The sequence below is a fragment of the Parambassis ranga genome, chromosome 9 (assembly GCF_900634625.1).
Source record: "Parambassis ranga chromosome 9, fParRan2.1, whole genome shotgun sequence".
Classification (NCBI taxonomy): domain Eukaryota; kingdom Metazoa; phylum Chordata; class Actinopteri; family Ambassidae; genus Parambassis; species Parambassis ranga.
The window spans coordinates 7,852,713-7,872,472 of NC_041030.1; the positions used below are offsets into that span (position 1 = coordinate 7,852,713).

Sequence of the window (19,760 nt, forward strand, 5' to 3'; positions counted from 1 at the left end):
ATATCAAGATACATTTAATAGTGCCACAAAGCTCACGTGATACCATGATAATTAGTTTAAGAGTTCACACAAAGAGGCCGCCTGCACAGCTACCGCTCACTGCACCCAAATGACTAACAGGCTTATTATTGACTGATGAACGCTGATAGGATCGATTTCTCCGGACGCGCTCGGCTCTCTACAGACAGGATCCTGTCTGATACACTGATATGTCTCCTGCCTAGATTTAATTATCACAATGAAGTATGGCCTTTTCTCATGGATGGTACAACAAACGCACCAGTTTCGCGTTTGCTGTCACATTGCCGAGTGCAACGTGGTCGGTGATTGTGGCGCAATCACACAGGAGGACGCTGGCTGCTATGCGCCCCGATTTACTCAATATGTTTATCTTTTAATAATAGTTCTAATACAGTTAAACACAAAAGGCAACACAGAGGCTGTAGAGACATACAGTTTTCAAGCTTCCTTGTGAAAACTAAACTCTTTAATTGAAGAAAAAAAGTAGTTTCGTCAATCCACATAATTGCAAATGAAAAGACTATAATGACAGAATTCAAAGTGCTGCTGTTGGGTGATTGTTAAACATACTGATCTCAGATAACATGATCTTTTTCCCCACTTTGATACAATAGTAAAGCTGAGAACTCACATTCACATTTTTTCCCCAAATTAAATTCTTACAGTACACTACAGTTAATATATCGTGTTGTTTCAAATTCAACATCAAATGTCCAATATAAACTGAAAAAGGGGCTCATGGAAACAAGGTGGTGTTAGTATTCATCCAAGTTATCAGCTTTGGGTATGGAAAGGCCTCGATCCTTCAGGACCTGCATTTTGACTTTCTCCGTCTCCTGTTTGGCTTGCTGCTCCAACCGTTGCTCCTCCAGTATCTCTTCAATGGAGACCTGCTGCAGGACTGTGTCACAGGGCCTATCCACATCCTGCAGACACACAGACCATGGTTCATTTTTCAAATCACACTCAACATCAGTACCAACTGTAACTAGTTATATATGTCAATTACTGACCTAGTGGATGTCATTTCTGGAGTATTTTAGAAGTAATTCACATTTTCTGACCCATTTTAACACATAATTGCTGAAAGCTCTCTTGGACTGTGCTGCTGTACAGCTGCGGGACTGAATGAAGGATGTGTATTTATAGAATGAGATGAATGTGTCTGCTCTGCAGTCTGGCCTAAATGGTCCCGTCTCCATACCAGTTCACACACCACTGTGTTTACATGCCAGTTTGGATATAAACTAATGTTAATAAGCCAAAGGCAAGCCGATGTTGAAGCTTAGAAATGGTTGCAAAATAGGTTTAGCTCATCTGAGCTTTAATGATAGCAGCACATTTAAGAACAGCTGAGATAGAGGCCACCAAAGTTCAAAGAATTTAAAGAATGTATATATCATCATCATTGTTGTAACATTAAAATATTAAAAGATTCCAGAGAAATTTCTGCGCACAATGGAAACCTGCATCCTCTGGGCTAAAGAGGAGAGGGACCAACCTGTTTGTTGCACACAGTTCAAAAGTCAGCACCTGAGGCATATGGGGGCCTTTGTGCATAAGGCATGAGCAACACACACAATTATGAAGGTCACCATTAATGCACAGTGTACACATCCTATACAGGTTTTTGAACAACTGCAATTCGGGATGGCCCCACTGCATCAGATCTGTTGGCAACTGAAAACATATGCAGAATTATGGACCAAAACAACAACAACAACAACAAAAAACAAAAAGAAAGGAGGCTGCGAAATGCTATGAGAATAGCAAGCGGTCACCTCCATTTTAAAAACACTGACAGAGCAGTAACACGCCCATGTCCCACATTTTGTTTATATTTTAATGTACCGTTTCTTAGTTATATAGGATTAAAATGATTAGCAAATCATTACATTCTATCAACTTTCTAAAGATCAACTTTGATGCATCAAATCACATGGGTGGTTTCACTTAATATTTCCATCTTTCTGTAGATTATATAGATGGGTGGATGCAGTAAAGACATTTCATAAACCTGTCCTTAACACAACAACTTGACTGGGTATAAATCCTTTTTACAAATAGTCACCTAACAAAATGCCAGTTTAAAAGGTGAATTAATGTTATTAGGAAACAGTAAACTGGGTATTTTAGACTGATGCCTGTAATAGCTGCATCATAACAACACACACACAAAAAGGGGAAAACGAGGTCCAGTCCCACTTACTATCTCTCCAAGCAGCACTACATTCTCTCCTCTCACAATGAATATTCCTCTGGGGATGTCACCAAACTTTTTTCCCACGTGGATTCGCTCCACGGTCTGGTGAAAAACTAAATTGGCTGGGGAACAAAAAAAAACAGGGTTAGTTGATAGAAGATGCTATAGACAAATATCCGACATCGTGAATACAGGCATATTAACGGATGATTTGATGTAATTGCGTGAGGAGATCATAAAAAGAGCTGTACCAAACTGATCAATGCTTCTCAGGTAACCGATCAGTGTTCTTCCATCTCGTAGGAGCACCAGGTGTTTCTCTGCAGGACACAAACAACACAAACATGCCAAATAACAATGGTAATCAGTCAGACACGATGCCACATCTTCTCACTGTCAAACCGAAGGAACCAGGCCTCCCTCCAACTTACTGTCGATGTCTTCAATGAGGCTTGACGTCCCTGGTACGTAATTCATCTTGAACAACTGTCTGTTTACTTGTTGTATCCTTATGTGCCGTCAAGCCATGAATGTTTCTAAATAATGTTTCTTTCAGCAGGAGCACAGGAAGCGCCTTTATACACGAGCTAAACTTCCTGTACACGCTTAACCCTTTGTGCGCTGTGGTCACTTTAAATGAATACATTTTTTTCAACATTAAACTTGCTTTAATAATATATTTTAAATAAATCTTACGCAAATGGTTTAATGATTAAAGTATTAGCTACAATTAAAATAATATTAATATATCCTTCATTTTCTCTGTCGGTTAACAACGCCTGCTGACGTACATGCGACAACAAAGATCGTGTGTAACAGCTCAACACTTTTATTTGTGTTGTCAGACATCATGCAAATTCAATTATGGTTTGATGTAAATACACCCCAGCAGTAGACTCTCTTGTGATCAAACGTGTAAATATTTTGTTAAAATATGTATTAAATTGAAATGACAGCAGATCTGGAGATGTTCACTCCGTTAATACGTCCCGTTGTGCCGGAAAAACAACAGCAGAGTGAGACCTCTTCCTCTTTATACGGGCTCTTTCTTAAAGAGACAGGACAGGAGTGCTCAATCTTCGCGTCATTCAATCGTTTCCTTATTTCAGCCCAGACATTTGTACTTCTGTAGAAAACGGCAACACTGTTGTTAACAATTTGGAGTAGCTCGCGGCTTTGACAAATATCGCCGACGTTTCTTTGGATTAGTTTTTGTTACAATGACAGAGGACGGAGGAGTTGCCGGGTAACGCGCTTAGCTGATGCACCGTTATCAAATGCAGTCAAATCTAAAACCTGGCTGGCCCTCGGACTTGTAACTCGGAAAACAAGAAATAATCACAGGAACTGGAAAAACACAATGGTAAGTACGTGTAAACAGCTCAGGTAACTCAAATGGGATCGTCCAATGTCTTTTAGTGTGTTAGTTTCTTAAAAACGATGTGTGTTTGTGTAGAACATTAATATTAGAACATTATCCAGCTAGCTTGCGTGAAGCTATACCATGCTAGCTGGATGGCTAACAAAGCTAGCTGGCATTATGTAATAGTTACGGCTAGGCTGTTGGCAGAGTTTGTCACGTTTGTCTTGACGTGACAACACTGTTAATAGTAATACACTTCAAAATGTTATGTTAGTAGAGACATATCTTTCTTTAGTTATTCTGCACGGCCCCTTTTTCGTTTAGCTGCACGGTTCTTGCAAAACGGGTTCCGCATCAGTGCCACTGTTGAGTTATTGTATTTTCTGGGATTGGCAGTGACGTTGACGGCATGCTGTTTCCTGTGTGTTAGCTTGCACCAAGACAACAACTGGTTACAAATACCTCTACTTGGAAAGAATGTATAGAAAATAGTTTGATGGTTTTAACTCTTTGTTGTGATGTACTGTGTCCACAGGATGCTCCTCAGTACCCAGGCTACTCTTCACAGTTCTGGTATCCTCAGTCTCATTCCACAGGGCACTATGCAAACACCTATCCCTCTGGATCAGAGGTTCAGCCACAATACAATCCACAGGTAAAGCTCATGATGCAACAAAACCTGGCCCTCTAAATCCAATGGTGTAGCACTAAGTGTACTCATTATCTTAAGTCTCTTAAGCGCTTTCACCTTTGCCTCACATTTTCACACAGCCAGTTACCGTACTCTAAAACTCTTACATCACTAGGGTATAGCAGACACACACACAATGATGTTTCTTATAGTAATAATCAATGAATTCCCCTGCCTCGTGCCTTCTGTGTAGGTAATGCCCGGAGGTTATCCAAATGGCCATGGAGTTTACAGCCCAGCACAGAATCAATATTCAACAAGTGGTTTCCACCCATCCAACCCTTTCTACTGTGCTGACCCTCAGAGACCTGCTCCAGGCTCTTATCCTAATCAGGGCTGTCCTGCAGAGCAGAGCAGTGGTCCATCTGGGCAGCCACACTCGCAACACCAACATCTTCACTACCCTGGTCCACACTGTCAAGGGGTGAGTTCACTGTAACAGGTACCATTTTCACATATTGGTAATAGTAATAACATATACCACAATGTGGCATATAAGTACTGTAATCCCAGGTTTTTTGTCTCTGCCCTTCACATCATCTTAATATTTTTTATAAAGCAAAACATATCTGTCCTGTCTTTCAGGGTCCTGGATATCCTCCTGGACCATACCCCCACTATAGTGAAGGTGGGCATGCAATGCCTCCAAATCCCCCATACCCGACTGTCCAGTCTCTCCATCCCAGCCCTCAGGCTGATGCATGGGCACATTCTGGTCCTTACGCACCCTCACAGCAGCAATGGCAGCCAGGCCAGCAGCCTCCTCAAAACCACTATCCTGTCCGTCCACCGCATCCTCCAGCATGGCCTGGAACTGGAACTGGTGCTCCACCACCTTACCAGCCCAAGGCAAGTATCTGCAGTTTTGATTAAGTTTTGATTATGCGTTTTTACAAAAGATATTGTAGGTTCGTTGAGGGAGGTAAGTGGGGAAAAAGGCTGAGAGAAAACAAAAATCAATGTAGACACAAGTAGTAGTAGAAGTGTTTTTATGCTGAATTTGGAAATTGTTTGGAAATGCCTATACAAATGTCTCTTTACTGTAATAAAGTCTCAACAGAGTAAAGCTTTGAAATGAAAATCCATTTGGAAAATTAGATTTCACAAACTAAAACACTATGGTTACTGTCAGCATACAGATATGATCTTTGGACTGACACATTTTTAACACTTATTCTGTTTTGTGTTAATATAGGACCAACAGCATCAACGTGCCCCACCAGGGGTACCAAAACCCAGGCCAGCACCATCCCCAAATCCTTCCAGTGGAAACCCTGCTGAAATAAGTTCACCTCCCCAAATATACAACAAAACCAGGAGAGGCGATACTAATCCTTCTCAAGCTGAACCGCCACCCATAGCACCATCCCAAGCTCCAGCACCGGCCGCAGGTCAGACTGGACCTCAGCCTCTGAGTGATAATCCTAGCCTAGCTAAGGTCCAGTATGTTATGGCCAGAGTTCTGCTGCTTCAAGAAGATGTTGATGAGTTTGTTGGCAAAAAAACAGACAAGACTTATCGGTGTTTGGAGGAACTGCTGACCAAAGAGCTGCTGGAGCTGGACTCTGTGGAGACTCAGGGACAGGAGAATGTCCGGCAGGCCCGAAAAGAGGCTGTACAGAAAATCCAGGCTATTCTAGACAAGCTGGAGAAGAAAGCCTTCTAAAGCAGACTTGTTTATTTGCTTGTGGGTCATTGATTCTTGTTTGTCTCTTCAGATCTTCCATAGACATGTTGAGAGACTAGTCTGTGTTATCTTTTTCCCCCACCTCCATGATACAATTTATTGCCTGAACTACATGGTATTGATTCGAGAACAAGAAGAAGTAGCTAATGCTACATGGAAGCAACCTTTCAAATCTGATTATATTGATAAATAGGTAATATGTTGTTTTTACACGGAGGGTTGATAGTTATAAAACATGCACATCATAAGTGACTTTCAGCCTCTGTGAGTGACTGTGCTGGCTGTGCAACTGACAGTATTGCTCAGTTTATCTATTATGACATGCCTTCGCCAGCAGGGCAGGGTCACTGGAAGAGTTTATTTAGTGCCACTTAGTGGTTTCTAACTCGTGATGCAGACTCAGATTATAATCACGCTGTCCCTCAGGATTGTGTGTCGGTCTTAGTCTGATCCTGACGGATGATGTAACAACATGTGTGCTTCTTTAGCCGTCTATTATTACTTTTTACAGTCTGCATGATCATTAAATTGTCCTCGTTGCTGAAGTTACTCTCCTCTCTTTTTGCTTTTGCTCCCAGCCCTGCATGCACTGTTATAATACAATCATCAGTGCTCATTATTGGGCCTAGAGTGTAGCAGATTAGTGAAAACCCCTAAAGATTGCTGTTCCCATTATTCCATCTTTATCTACTCCTAAGTGCAACCTAGAATCAGACCTACATACGAATGCTATGTATTCCACTCTATGAACCACTGTTATTACAGATAGGTAAGAACAAGATTAAGAATTACTTGAAAAGTTCAATAAACCATTCTTTATTTTTTCCTTCTTTGGACACCTATAGATAAATGAAAGGACGTACTTTAACAATTTTAGTAATGTTTTGTGCTTAAGGACAATATTGGTCAGAGCAGCTGAGTCACATTTACTTTGAATCCTTATATCAATGCCAGTTGTGCACCACAATCCATCGTCATATGTGTATAGCAAGTCTTTTTTTTCTTATCTTGATGTGTTGCTTTAGTTTGAAAAAGTGCCATATTTCAGGGGGTCATTTTATATGATTAGAAAAAAAAACAATAAAAAAACACTAGGTTTGCATGGGGAAAAACACCTGCCTCAATGTTTGTTTCTGTTGTTCCAAATGTATTGCATGTTTCTAACACAAGATGGAAACCTTTGCCTGAAAATGATCACAACTGATGGGAGAAAAACGTTATAATTAAATGTCAGTATATTTTTTAACCTATATGATCAACTGAGTTTTATGTTTTACTAACTTTTCTATGTTGCATTCAACTGCAAATGAAGAAAAATGTTGAGCTCTATATATAAGGTTGAGACAAATAGGCATGTTTAGAAACATGATTCTGTTAAATCTTTTCATTTTGTCAAGTGGAAACTGAGGCTTGGGGGCACACTCTACCTCTCCCAGCCAACATTCACAGCTTTAAATAGACTTCTATTTTAATGCAAAGCCTAACTCATACCCTTGAAGGCTTCAGGCACTCATGCTAGATTTAATTTAAGGGTCAGATGGCCTGACAACACTCAGGATACCCTGTGGTGAGTAAATCTAAAGTGGGGAAACTTGAGAGTAAAACCTGTGTTATCCATTCATGTCCCCTTGACACTGTGGCTGCACAGGGGTTGCTTGGGAATGATTCTTTTACAGATCTCTTCAATAAGAAGCTATTATGCATAACTGACTTATGTAATAACTTTTTTTTAAAAGTTTGACTTATAAAGTCAGACTTATTTTAAGAGACAAACCTGCATCAGAAGTCTGAAGTCCCGGAGATGTCATATACATCTAAACTTCCTGCGTCCTGGAATGATGTACCCGCTCCTCGGAAAGTGGAAATTGACTTGAGTTCACCTGGATTGGCAGTGTTTGAGCTGGAAAGACTCTTGTTTACTGGAAAAGCAATCATCAGCCATGCAGATGAAGTGTGGCCGAGGCTTTACATTGGTGACCAGTAAGTAACCTATATCATTCCCCAAAAGGAAAATGCATTTTTTATTTTTTTTTATTTTATCCCATTATTCTAACTTTGAGACCAATGGAACTTGAGTGTTAAGATATAATTAACAAGTCTACACTTGGATTCAGCCCATGTCTGTGAAAGAGGAACTGAACATAAATCAGGTTTTAATACAGCATGAGTAATATAAGATGTCTTGGGCTGCATTCCACATTAGGAACATGCATAAACTACAGCTATGGTATGTGAGAATTTCCACTGATATCTGAGCATGAAAGCATGTCTCAGGCTCCAATCCTTTCTAACTGGCATGCCTGAAGTGTTCTCCTGACACCATAAAAAATACCTCTAAGTTATATATGCCTATGCACATGGCTACTACGAACTACCTGGAGTGTTGTACAGTGCATTCTGCTCATCATCTGTGAAAATTGTATTCTGCAGACAGAGTGCAGAGAACCAGGCAGATCTATCCATGCACCGGGTCACTCACATCCTGAATGCGGCTCACAGTAAACGGAGAGGACAGCCAGATATCTATGAGAGAATGAGGATTACCTACATGGGCATAGAGGCACATGACTCCTGTGGCTTTGACATGAGCGTCAACTTCCAGGCAGCGGCAGACTTTATCCACAGGGCTCTCAGCAAAGGAGGTATGAGGCAGGGCAAGAACAAATATCAGGCCTGGTGTCTACAAGTTAATACTGTGATCCTAATGTTTTTCAGGCAAAGTGCTGGTACATTGTCATGTTGGAGTGAGCAGGTCTGCCACCTTGGTCCTGGCTTACCTAATGTTGAAGCAGGACTTGACTCTGGTGGAGGCTATTTGTGCTGTGAAGGACCAGCGGGGTGTGATCCCTAACAGAGGTTTCCTCCGACAGCTCATCACACTGGATCAGCAGCTCTTTGGCAAACATCACTAAACTCCTTTTTATGAGTTCAGAACATAAAGAAAAACGAAGTGAAGATCACCAAAACTAACGGATGGAATTTTTCAACTGAGTACAACTTTTTTTTTTGTTACATTACATAAAGCATTGACAGAATCCAACCCTCTCCATTAAGGTGCAAACCTGCCCCCTTCATACTTTTACAAACAACTATTCCAGCAGTTGTGTATACAGACCCTTTATTTTAACAGCTTAGTGTCTTCAGAAGAAGTAGTGCAAAGAAGCCAAATCAGGCGAATCAGAAGAGTTCAGATCCACAAAGAGCAGCCATAGCCACTGTGGTTCTTCAGAAGACTGGTCCTTAGCTCCATCTGTAAAAATCTGAAGAAGCCCTTTCCATTTAGTCTCTAGCCCCACAACACACTCAGGGCTTTACGGAGGCTATACAATTACACAATACTCTGAAATATATTCTATAATCTTCTATAATCTCTCTAATATATTTCTCTTCTAACAAGTCAGTTTTTATGGAACTAAAAACATAATTTACAAGAACACAAAATATTTATTATGATTCTTCAGGTCTGAAGTTCAAATCCCAGCCAAGCCATTTGAAGGACTCAGGCCTGTCATACAAATCATGACACATATTAAAAGCATTATAGAGTAGAACTGCGTGGTGTTTTTGAAATAGCTAATCAGACATTAAAAATGATAATTAGATGGTAAAAAGTATTCTACTATGTCTACCATGATCACATAACTGAGCAAACACACTTTCTAACTTCTATTGAAAACAAATGTATTAAAGAAAGGCAGATTAAACAAGACTCTGTGAAAAATGTCCATATTCATGTTATGTAACAACATGACAAATGTGTTTATAACAAAACCACTAGACAATGATGAATGTGGAATGTCATTTCACTTTTGTAACATCTTTAGGTCAGTAAACACTGATGCTGCTGCAGCCTTGAGGAGAATAAAGAATAGAATTGAATAAAATAGAATAGGCGTGTGTTGCCATTGTTACATGCCACACACAAACAGTAATGTCATTTTTACCGATTATCGTTTTTGTTTTGACCCTCCTTTTCTTTCTTTTCTTTCAGTCCTCTTTCTCCTTCCTTCTGTATTATTCTTCCTTTCTCATCCCATGTAATTTCTGTATATTATCCAACTAACTTCATTTAGTATAAAGAACTATTTAACTTTATTAATTGATATGTGTCATGATTAGTGGGACAGGCCTGAGTCCTTCAAATGGCTTGGCTGGGATTTGAACTCCAGACCTGAAAAAACATAATAAATATTTTGTGTTCTTGTAAATTATGTTTTTAGCTCCATAAAAACTGACTTGTTAGAAGTTTTTTATAGCCTCCGTAAAGCCCTGAGAGTGTGTTGTGGGGCCCGATGTACAGGCTAGAGACTAAATGGAAAGGGCTTCTTCAGATTTTTACAGATGGAGCTAAGAACTCTAGTTGGGAGACCCTGCTGGGGGCATTAAGCCCCCGACAACTCAACTCAAACCACTCAAACCCCTCCACCATGATAAGGTGGAGGTCCATGGAGGGGGGGAAGAAGACTCCTCTCGTCAAATTGTTGCTGACTCAAGAGATCAAATACTACCTAATCCTTTTACAGGACTATATGTACTCTCTATGTAAACCAGAAAACTGAGACCATCACATTGAAAGCAGACCTCACTGATTAAACTTTCTTGGGCACACTGAGTGTTTCCACTGTTTTTAGAGTAAGTCTCATCCATGATCACACATTGCTGGTGAAACCTGTCAGGTTCTTCCTAAAAACATTGGAGTTTGTTGGTCACATGGAGGACTGCATGGACATGTGCCAATGCACAGTTAGTGTTTAATTCACTGAATCAGAAATATCATATCAGAAGTTATTGACTTTCTGCATAATCGTATCCTGTCAGTCAAAGAGTAATCAGAGCTGTTTAACTCATCTCCTTTGTCCACAAGTTCTATGTATTTAATGGACTGAAGTTTTACAATAAAAAGATAACCTGATGCAGTTCTGATAAATGTCTGGAAGTCAATTTATACATTAGCTCTTTGTACACACCAAAACATTCAACTGATAGTATACTATGATAAATTGTTATTAGTGTTGTAGTTTCGTAGTTTGTCAGTCCTGTGCATTTTAGTTCAAGGCCATGTTTAGACAGTAATCATTACACAGAACAAACGCAGCGGTCAAATAAGAGGTTGAGACAGAGAATCAACAAAATCAAAGTTCAGTTGATTTGATCTCCTTATAACCAAGATATTCCCCTCTATCCAGCCTGGGCTTTTTTGTTTGTGGTTAAGGAGACACACTGTCAGCTCTGGGCCAGAAGAAGGTAAGTTAAAAAGGGAATGTGTTTGTGCGTGTTTTAAATGTAATAAACAGATGACAAGTAGTGATATTTGCAATTCCAAACTCTTACTTAATTTAGCCTTTTCTTCTTGTATATATATGCGTATGTCTTTTGTTTCATGCTTTTTTCAATTGTTTTTTAATAATCAAGAGGCAACAGATAAAATGAAAAAAGTCTTTGGCCATAAAACTACTGAATCACTAAATCTACTTGAGCCCAAATCCATTGTCTAAATCAATGAAGAGACAGAAAACACAGAAACTTTTAGAAAAAATGTTTTAGTAGAAACTATGCTTTCAGTACCTTTAACAGGCCTATTCATGTAAGCTCTAGTATTTGCATTACACCAGCATTGTGTAACTGGAACAACCAACACTGCTCAAAACTTTTTTCTCAGTTCACCATGATGCGTTCAGCCCTGGGTATCTGGATCGTATCGACCCTGGTGTGTTTAGGTCATCACCACTTAGGTTATGCTCAAGAAGCCCAAGACACTGCTCCTGACAGCCGCGCCTCAATGGTGACTTCAGCAAACAAGGAATTCGCCTACCGTCTGTACAAGAAGCTCGCGGCTCATGCTGACTCCCAGGGCAAGAACATCTTCTTCTCTCCAGTTAGTGTGTCTGTTGCCTTAGCTGCGTTGTCTGTGGGAGCTCGTGGGCAGACACATCAGCAGCTTTTCAGTGGTCTAGGTTTCAACACTTCCCAGTTAGCACAGGCCGATGTAAACCAAGCCTTCCGTACACTTCTGGACAAGACGGATAGCACATCTCGTGAAGACACCAGCGAAGGCACCGCTGTGTTTGTGGATAACCGCTTTAAGCCAGAAGCAGAGTTCCTGGAGGTCTTAAAGCAGTTTTATTTTGCAGAAGGGTTCAATGTTGACTTCACCCAAACCACAGAAAGTGCCAATACTATCAATAAGTATGTGTCAGATAAGACCAATGGAAAGATAGACAAGCTGGTTGAAAACCTGGACCAAAACACAGTCATGTATCTTCTCAGCTACATCTACTACAAAGGTATAAGATCATATGAAAGGCTTGACCCTTTCTAACACACACACACCTTTGTGAATAATGTCTCAATGTCTATAAGATGTGTTTTAACTCGGCAGGGAAGTGGGCAAGACCGTTTCAACCTGAGTTGACCGTGGAGGACATGTTTAATGTAGATAAGAACACCAAGGTAAACAAGTCACACACTTTATTCAGAGCTGATCTGGATTATAACTTTGCACCACTGTGCATCATTCCTACTGTATTTCTTGTCCAATAAATGTGTCTTTTACAGGTGCCTGTCCAGATGATGAACATGGAAGACAATTTTGATAGTTATTATGACCTGGCGATTAACACCACGGTCCTCCACCTCCCTTTTAACAGCTCCTACTCCATGCTGCTGTTAATGCCCGATAATATGGCAACACTGGAGAATGCTATTTGTCCAAGCCATGTCACCAAATGGCTGAAGTGGATGAAGACCAAGTTAGCATCTCAAATCCTCCTTAAATCCTGAATTTCTATTCTGAAAGTTTTGATGTGATAAACAGCTTTGCCTAATCATCGATCTGTTTCTCAATTAATAGGAGATATGAACTTTTTGTTCCAAAGTTCTCCATCAAGACTTCCTACAAGCTGAACGATGTGTTGACTGAAATGGGAATGACAGACATGTTTGGTGATAGTGCAGATCTGAGTGGCATTTCAGGGGGGCAAAACCTAGTTGTGTCAGAGGTATGAAGAGAAAAATTAATGCTAATGGAAACACATCTGTGCCATACGTTTTATTCAACTTTTCTCTCATTCTGCTTCCATTGTAATTCAGGTTGTGCACCAAGCTACCCTGGATGTTGACGAGGCTGGAGCCACCGCGTCAGCTGCTACAGGCATTGGTATCACACTGATGTCCTACCAACCCATGCGGGTCTTGAAGTTTGACCGTCCCTTCATGGTTGTCATTACTGACCGCAACACAAAAAATGTCCTTTTCATGGGCAAGATCATTAACCCAAATATCTGAAGGAGAAAACACTGTGTTGAAGCACAACTGGAAATAAATTCTCAGAAAAAAACCCATGTTGTGTGTCTCTTTCTTCATGACTGTCTGCACTTTATCAGTCTTGCAGGGAAAATAGTTGAAATTTTTGTTCCCATGGACATAAAATAATTTTAAATCTATTAGTTTATAATATGAAGAAAGACCTGTGTTTTCTTTATATTAAACTTATAAGTAAGGAACATTTTTTAAAATAAGAAATTATTCTATTCAGCCAAAAAACATGCAAAAGGTGAAACTCGTTTTCTTACTAAAGGTTTTAGAGAGATATTTATTTAATCTGCATGTATTAAACCATTTGTGTCATTTAACTAACTGTGATTTAAATACCCGCCTGTGGGTGGCAGTAGTACGAGACGTGCCGTCAATTCTGCGGTAAACAATACAGATCACGAAGAAGAAGTTTGCCGTGTTCTGATTGGTTGGTTGTAAGTTTGTTTCAAACATGGCCGAAACAGAGGGAGCGCAAGATGGACAATTTTTTCTTAAAGAAAGGATAAAATGCAGTCCGGAGGAGGAGGCTAGATTGGAGAGGCAGCATTTCTGGAGAATAATTGATGCTTTTAAATTTTACAGGTATCGTAAAGTTGTTTAAAATAACGTACACGACAGTCAATGAACGATGTTGCTAGCCAAGACAATAGCAAAGGGGACTGTGTCTGGAGGAAAACTGCTAACTAGTGTAGCTATTTTTTATTCAAGCATTATTTAGAGCTTCCCGCAGTTAGGTCCGTTTTTCTTCTGTCAGCTGCCTGTGGAATGTATTTGCTCTGACTTTTGTTTCGTCTTTACATTGAGTTACTTCAGGTCCAACGTTTTCCCCAATACACTGTTCTCTGATTAATGTAAACTCAAGAAACGAATGACATGTCTTACATGAAGGTGAAGATTGTGTATGTTAAATACACATGAATACAAGAACCAGTTTGGATTACCTGTTTTTCCTTTCTCCAGGGTCTATGTACAGGAGCAGGTCAATCGTGCTGAGCGTCAATTTCGGAGCCTGTCACAGCGGCACCAGAATTTGTTGCCAGAGGTTTTGTCCAACCTGGTTCGTATCGGCCAGTGTGTTGACCACAACCAGGAGGTACTGCAGGCGATCATTCATAACAGTCTCCACATGTTTGAGAATATGGAGTATGGTGAAAGGGAAGGACTTGAATTAAATGAGGTATATGCATACATGCATTTATCCTGCCATTATTATTATTTACTTGAAGAATACTGGAAATATGTAAATGTGTTTTTGTTTGTTTGTTTTGTTTTACTAGAAGGACCCGAGAAGGAAGGCGCGCCCATCTTCTACATTTGACATGGACAAACTAAAGTCCACCATAAAGCAGTTTGTCAGAGATTGGAGTGAAACCGGCCAGGCTGAGAGGGACTCCTGCTACAAACCTATCATCCAAGAAATCATGAGAATCTTTCCAAGTGACCAACAGTAGGACACTTACATGCTTCCTGAGACAAACACATGCATGCCAACACAGAGGGGGGCAGTACTGTGTCTTCTTTTTGTGTATTCATAGAATAGAACTAACAGTAATAAATGCATGTGGATGTAACACATTTATACACACATAATTATAGACGGTATGTGACCTACTCTAGTTTTTCTTTGTGATATGTGCATTTTGTGAATTTTATTATGTCAGTGATGTGTCTAAGGTGACCGTGCTGGTTCCGGGTGCCGGGCTTGGTCGTTTAGCCTGGGAGATAGCTCGACTGGGTTATGTCTGCCAGGGCAATGAGTGGAGCTTCTTCATGCTCTTCTCTTCCAACTTTGTACTCAACAGGTAACATGCACCATCTTTTCTGCATGCATATCTTTCCACGTGTCTGCCACAAATGCATTCAGAGCACATTTAAAATAACTAGTAGTGTAGAGCACCACTTCCACCCACCTTTACTTATAGCTTTGGCCTTCTCTAATCAGGTGTGAAAAGGTGAATGCTCTGACCTTGTATCCCTGGATCCACCAGTTTAGCAACAACAAGAAATCTTCTGACCAAACTCGACCAATTAGATTCCCTGATGTGAATCCTCAAAGCTTGCCACCAAGTGCAGACTTCTCCATGGTAGCAGGGGACTTTGTGGAGGTTTACACTGAGTCAGGTGAGTGATGGCTCTGGGATCTTAAGACACTGAAACAATTCTCGACAAGAATGCGGCAGAGTTATTAATTTAATGTGGATGCTCCATATGCAATGTTGACTAATTAGTAGTAGTGAATTGTGCACCATGGTAGTATGTCTTAAAAGTATTATTTTCTCTGTATTTTTTAGAGTCCTGGGACTGTGTGGCAACCTGTTTTTTTATTGACACAGCTCATAATGTCATTGAGTATGTGGAGACTATCTGGAAGATTCTTAAACCAGGTGGTGTGTGGATCAACCTGGGTGAGTCCACTTTTGTGAGAAAAAAACACTTAATATAGATTTTATATCTACTGGTTAATAAAATGTTTTTCATGTCTGTTTTCCCCAAATCTGTACAGTCACAGATTGGAACACATGAAGGAAAGCTAAAGCACAAAGTTAGAAAGTCGTATAAATTCTGTTCATGGGAATTACGGCAGGTTGAATTAAGGCAAAAATATTCTTTACCTTTGGTAGTAGAGGTTTTGCCAACACATTTCTAATATCACGTAGATGTTTGAAAGTATTTGTTATTGTTCACTGATTTTCCTCAGTGTTTAAATGTTCTGTATTTCTTCAGGCCCACTGCTGTATCACTATGAAAACATTGCCAATGAGCTCTCAATTGAACTCAGCTACGAAGACATTAGGACAGCAATGGTTAAATTTGGCTTCCGCATTGAGGTAACCAAAAGTTTCAGTTAATATCAATATCTTAGATCATGTTACACACACAAAAGAATCTCACAGTATTTACATTTCTACTGCAGGTGGAGAGAGAGTCAATGCAGACCACCTACACAGAGAATGACCGTTCTATGTTGAGATATGTTTATGATTGTGTCTTCTTTGTGGCACGAAAGCCTGGAAAGGTATCCTTTAATGGTCAAGATGATGACCAACAGGAAACCTCTCCACCGTGTGCTAAAGCACCAAGGGGAGAGGGTCCTGGCCGCCACACGTGACAGAAAATGACTGACTTAGAAGAGCACAAACAATGACTAAATAGATTAACAGAATGAAGAAAATGGATGCAAGAAGAAAAAAACACAAGTGGGCATATCTTTCTTTTTTGTTATATGTAACATCTGAAAGAATATTTATGATTTCTTGATTCATGGTTCTGAGAGGAATTAGCTACCATTGGATGCTATTTTGTGCAGTGGTTTGTTTTAGCTACAGGCCAAGAATAATGTATTTCAACCATTAAGGCCTGCAGTCTTATCTGTGTGTGTGATAAGAGAGAGAGAGAGAGTGTGTGTGTGTGTGTGTGTGTTCGGAGAAAGTGATTTGAACATTTGCTTCAGAAAACTATTTATATTTTGCAATTAAGGTGCCATAATTACAACTGCTCATTTACACATGTCAGCTTTCAGCTTTTCAGGAATAAGTTGTTTTATAGTCAGAAATGATTTTCATCCCCTTGTCTGATTTCTAATTATGCTTTGGAATAAAGCCACATTTTTAAAAATATATATCTCCTGAATTGTATCACATTTTAAAAGATTTTAAACATGCCATTGAAATATCACGCAATAGTTGTTGCACATTTCTCCACCTGACAGTACCATGTTTGACTCTAGAAAGATTCCACACAAAATGTTACTTTGTACTTCGACGATAAGGCCTAGTATGTGAAGCTGTGATGCATGATGGAGCACACATATGTAGTATTATAGGTAAGACTGCTGTGACATGAACAATCCAATGGAATGATATTATGGCCGAGGTGTCACAGGCCAAGCTGAAATGACACCATTAGTCAGGGTTGTGGCTGCTTATTGAGGACGGCGAGGTTATGTCCCTAGTATTTCTTGGAACTTTGGCTGTTGAAGGGTGTTTTTTTAAAGGGCAACTCTATATACAAAAGCTTACTTCTTTTTAATTTAACAAAATGAAAACATGCAATCACAATGTTGTACTGTGACTTTGCAGCTGCATTGTTTTGTTTGTGTTGTTCTTTTGACATAAGTTGCATTCAGGTTGAATATATTGTAAAGGTCACTACTGAAAAGATTAATTCGTGATCCAAAGAGTCTCTAACAGACTTGTAATGAATGAACATTGGTTACCTCTTGAATGGGTTGCTTTTCGCAATTTTTGGGTGATTTATCTTTTTCTTAAGTGTATTTTTGTCCCAGAATGTGTCTTGATTCTAATATATTTCAAAAACTATAAATTTCCCCTTTTTTATGCCGTACTAATGTATTAATTGCCTCAACATACGCCACAAAGAAGCGGAGGTTGTGGTCATGCAGGGACGCTCTCCTCTGATTGGTTTTTCGGTCCACGTGGGTAATAATGTGACTTCCGGTTCTCAATGTTTTGCGATTGCGCCTGAAGACATCCATGCTTATCTGTGGCAGAGTGAAGCAGTTGGTGTCCGTGTCAGTATAAAAAGTGTTTTTTGGTTGCTGTTGTGCACACCTGACAGTTCATGGCAAAGAGACGCGCGGAGGACACTCTGCTGCACGACTCTCCCTCCAAACGATGCTTCCGTCCCCTGTGCGGTGTTGACATGCAGCTGGAGAGCGTGGTGCCCACCGTGGGGTTAAACCCGCCGTCCCTGCTGGCTTTGCTAGGTAACCGCTGCCAGAAGAGGAAACATTACTTCGAAGACCAGGAGAAGCTGGAACAAGCGGCTAGCGTTTATCGCAGAAGCACACACTGCGACAGCAGGAAGCATGCAGCCAAAGGTTTGACTTCTGGAAGCTTCCAGGACCGTCGCAGCTCCAGCACAGACACGAGCACCAAGAAAGTTCCTCGGGAGCACTGCACGGGTTCAGAGACTGTTCCTCCCAAAACTGCAAATAAAGTAAGTTATTGATAATGAAGCAGAGCGACTTGGTTTGAATGTATTGATAGCCTAAGAGCTAACGTGACTTGATGTAATGGCAGCGAATGTCCACTAGATGTCACCGTTTGCTATCTTTTTCACTGTTGTACTCCCTAGAACTGTCCTAATCTGACTTGAGTGCATCACCTTCTAGTACAAGAACGTGATTGATTGGTGGTTAATCATTGCTGCTATAAAATGTAACAGTTTGTGCTGCGAAGGGTTTATCTGTCTCAGCTTACCTTTCTGTCTATTCTCCTTGCTTTCAGGCAGCTAAAGACTCAAACACTGAAGACGCTGAGGATGACACTTACAACTCCTTCCAATACTGGAGGGTCCCCTTGCCTGAACTTGACCTTTCACTGCTGGAGGATGCCAGTGATCAGTCTGTTGCCATGGAGACCTGAAGATGATGCAAGGATAGGAAGTTTGTTCTGTTGTGCAGTACAGTTTTCAGCAGGTAAACATGATGTGGACAAATTAAAAGCACAACATGGTTGCTTAGAATGCATCAAGATGAGATGCAACTACCAGAAACTGCAAAGCTGGACCTGTCAGAGCACAGTAGGAAGAGGCTGGCGTGAGAGCTCACTGACATAGTAAACCTCAGTGAGAACTATCCCTCTTCGAGTTTCAGATCCATATGTGTGAGGAGTATTTCAGATAGCCTGGTGTATAGCAAACACTGCTGCCTTTTGATTTCTGCATTACATTCCTACTCTAGACACCTACAATAGTATTTTATAAAGTGCTTAATGTTGTTAATGCAATTATGTATGTATGTAAGAAAAGTCTGCACATAACAGTAGTGATCATAAAAATGTGTACATATTTTGTGTTGGAATTTTACACTCCTCAATTGAGAGTATGTCATTTTCGGCAGTTTTATACTGTGTGACAGCTTATTGCCAACTGCAGACCGTCACAGGCGGTTGATTTTATTGGTAATAAATCACTTGTCTCTTCTCATGTGACTTTGTTTTATTTAGGAGGTTTATTATCATAGGGGTTGTACCACCTGAAGACCTGAGTGAACCCTTCACACACCCTCCTTTATTCCATGTGAAGCAAGACCGATACTTGTTCTGTGTCAGAAGAAAAATACTACTGTTGAGGAAAAATCAGTTCTATCCATGTCCTGCTGAGTAGGTTCCTCTTACATGGTGCATTTGCTGAACTGTATGATCCTGTAGATGTATATTTAACAGGTGTTATTCGTTTTTAAATTATAACAATTTCCACTGCAATAATTTCCACCCCCTCACCTCCCTTTCTGTGGAGCATGGGGGATGCTAATAGTATTAGCACCCGTTAATGTTGGTTGATTGCTCAGAAGGTGAAACAGTCCTCTGTTAGAAGGAGGAGGTCACGAACTCTTCAAGGCTTCTTGGAAAGTTTTCATGCCCTTTGGACCGGCGGCCGATAAAAGAGCAGTCAGTCTTTGTCAGGGGTGTAATGATGAAGAAGTGAGATTTAACTCCAGATCCCTGTCAAGACTTTT

The 19,760-nt window shown here is 40.3% G+C and overlaps 6 protein-coding genes across 7 annotated transcripts; 5 read left to right on the top strand and 1 right to left on the bottom strand.

The window, feature by feature from the left end:
- Positions 1-456: 456 nt before the first annotated feature.
- On the bottom strand, positions 457-2,834 carry lsm1 (LSM1, U6 small nuclear RNA associated). Its single transcript, XM_028414492.1, has 4 exons — positions 2,656-2,834; positions 2,476-2,544; positions 2,231-2,346; positions 457-947 (listed from the first exon to the last, which is right to left on the bottom strand). The coding sequence occupies exons 1-4, from the start codon at positions 2,699-2,701 to the stop codon at positions 777-779; spliced, it is 402 nt and encodes a 133-aa protein (XP_028270293.1). The 5' UTR covers positions 2,702-2,834; the 3' UTR covers positions 457-776.
- Positions 2,835-3,290: 456 nt separating this feature from the next.
- On the top strand, positions 3,291-7,079 carry bag4 (BCL2 associated athanogene 4). The gene is given in 6 exon segments (XM_028415349.1): positions 3,291-3,534; positions 3,537-3,587; positions 4,123-4,242; positions 4,472-4,702; positions 4,864-5,127; positions 5,474-7,079. Coding segments are annotated over 6 exon segments (1,185 nt in total). The 5' UTR covers positions 3,291-3,486; the 3' UTR covers positions 5,945-7,079.
- A 436-nt stretch (positions 7,080-7,515) lies between these two features.
- LOC114441747 (dual specificity protein phosphatase 26-like) lies at positions 7,516-9,030 on the top strand. Its single transcript, XM_028414812.1, has 4 exons — positions 7,516-7,532; positions 7,702-7,945; positions 8,396-8,607; positions 8,681-9,030. Exons 2-4 carry the CDS (start codon positions 7,767-7,769, stop codon positions 8,875-8,877), a joined length of 588 nt encoding a protein of 195 aa, XP_028270613.1. The 5' UTR covers positions 7,516-7,532; positions 7,702-7,766; the 3' UTR covers positions 8,878-9,030.
- A 2,044-nt stretch (positions 9,031-11,074) lies between these two features.
- On the top strand, positions 11,075-13,276 carry LOC114441508 (alpha-1-antitrypsin-like protein CM55-MS). Its single transcript, XM_028414472.1, has 6 exons — positions 11,075-11,209; positions 11,625-12,249; positions 12,345-12,415; positions 12,521-12,714; positions 12,816-12,963; positions 13,055-13,276. The coding sequence occupies exons 2-6, from the start codon at positions 11,631-11,633 to the stop codon at positions 13,247-13,249; spliced, it is 1,227 nt and encodes a 408-aa protein (XP_028270273.1). The 5' UTR covers positions 11,075-11,209; positions 11,625-11,630; the 3' UTR covers positions 13,250-13,276.
- A 443-nt stretch (positions 13,277-13,719) lies between these two features.
- carnmt1 (carnosine N-methyltransferase 1) lies at positions 13,720-16,896 on the top strand. 2 transcript variants are annotated; one of them, XM_028414318.1, is made up of 8 exons: positions 13,720-13,861; positions 14,240-14,456; positions 14,557-14,726; positions 14,941-15,081; positions 15,222-15,400; positions 15,571-15,684; positions 16,004-16,107; positions 16,194-16,896. In XM_028414318.1, exons 1-8 carry the CDS (start codon positions 13,731-13,733, stop codon positions 16,386-16,388), a joined length of 1,251 nt encoding a protein of 416 aa, XP_028270119.1. In that variant the 5' UTR covers positions 13,720-13,730; the 3' UTR covers positions 16,389-16,896. The 2 variants fall into 2 exon arrangements, with proteins under 2 accessions (XP_028270119.1, XP_028270120.1); XM_028414319.1 differs by having other exon boundaries at positions 14,560-14,726.
- Positions 16,897-17,753: 857 nt separating this feature from the next.
- Positions 17,754-19,182, top strand: wu:fa19b12 (uncharacterized protein C9orf40). Its single transcript, XM_028414819.1, has 2 exons — positions 17,754-18,238; positions 18,529-19,182. Exons 1-2 carry the CDS (start codon positions 17,861-17,863, stop codon positions 18,664-18,666), a joined length of 516 nt encoding a protein of 171 aa, XP_028270620.1. The 5' UTR covers positions 17,754-17,860; the 3' UTR covers positions 18,667-19,182.
- Positions 19,183-19,760: the final 578 nt, after the last annotated feature.

Bases quoted from the DNA above. Each gene is read 5' to 3' on its own strand.
- lsm1 (XM_028414492.1), bottom strand. From the start codon at position 2,701: ATGAATTACGTACCAGGGACGTCAAGCCTCATTGAAGACATCGACA. The intron at 2,545-2,655 runs GTAAGTTGGAGG...TGTGTCCTGCAG, and splicing joins CCTCATTGAAGACATCGACA to AGAAACACCTGGTGCTCCTA. The intron at 948-2,230 runs GTAAGTGGGACT...GTGTGTCTGCAG, and splicing joins TAGTGCTGCTTGGAGAGATA to GATGTGGATAGGCCCTGTGA.
- LOC114441747 (XM_028414812.1), top strand. From the start codon at position 7,767: ATGTCATATACATCTAAACTTCCTGCGTCCTGGAATGATGTACCCGCT. The intron at 7,946-8,395 runs GTAAGTAACCTA...TGTATTCTGCAG, and splicing joins AGGCTTTACATTGGTGACCA to ACAGAGTGCAGAGAACCAGG. The intron at 8,608-8,680 runs GTATGAGGCAGG...AATGTTTTTCAG, and splicing joins CAGGGCTCTCAGCAAAGGAG to GCAAAGTGCTGGTACATTGT.
- LOC114441508 (XM_028414472.1), top strand. From the start codon at position 11,631: ATGATGCGTTCAGCCCTGGGTATCTGGATCGTATCGACCCTGGTGTGT. The intron at 12,250-12,344 runs GTATAAGATCAT...TTAACTCGGCAG, and splicing joins CAGCTACATCTACTACAAAG to GGAAGTGGGCAAGACCGTTT. The intron at 12,964-13,054 runs GTATGAAGAGAA...ATTGTAATTCAG, and splicing joins AAAACCTAGTTGTGTCAGAG to GTTGTGCACCAAGCTACCCT.
- carnmt1 (XM_028414318.1), top strand. From the start codon at position 13,731: ATGGCCGAAACAGAGGGAGCGCAAGATGGACAATTTTTTCTTAAAGAA. The intron at 13,862-14,239 runs GTATCGTAAAGT...TCCTTTCTCCAG, and splicing joins GATGCTTTTAAATTTTACAG to GGTCTATGTACAGGAGCAGG. The intron at 14,727-14,940 runs GTAGGACACTTA...TTATTATGTCAG, and splicing joins ATCTTTCCAAGTGACCAACA to TGATGTGTCTAAGGTGACCG.
- wu:fa19b12 (XM_028414819.1), top strand. From the start codon at position 17,861: ATGGCAAAGAGACGCGCGGAGGACACTCTGCTGCACGACTCTCCCTCC. The intron at 18,239-18,528 runs GTAAGTTATTGA...CCTTGCTTTCAG, and splicing joins CTCCCAAAACTGCAAATAAA to GCAGCTAAAGACTCAAACAC.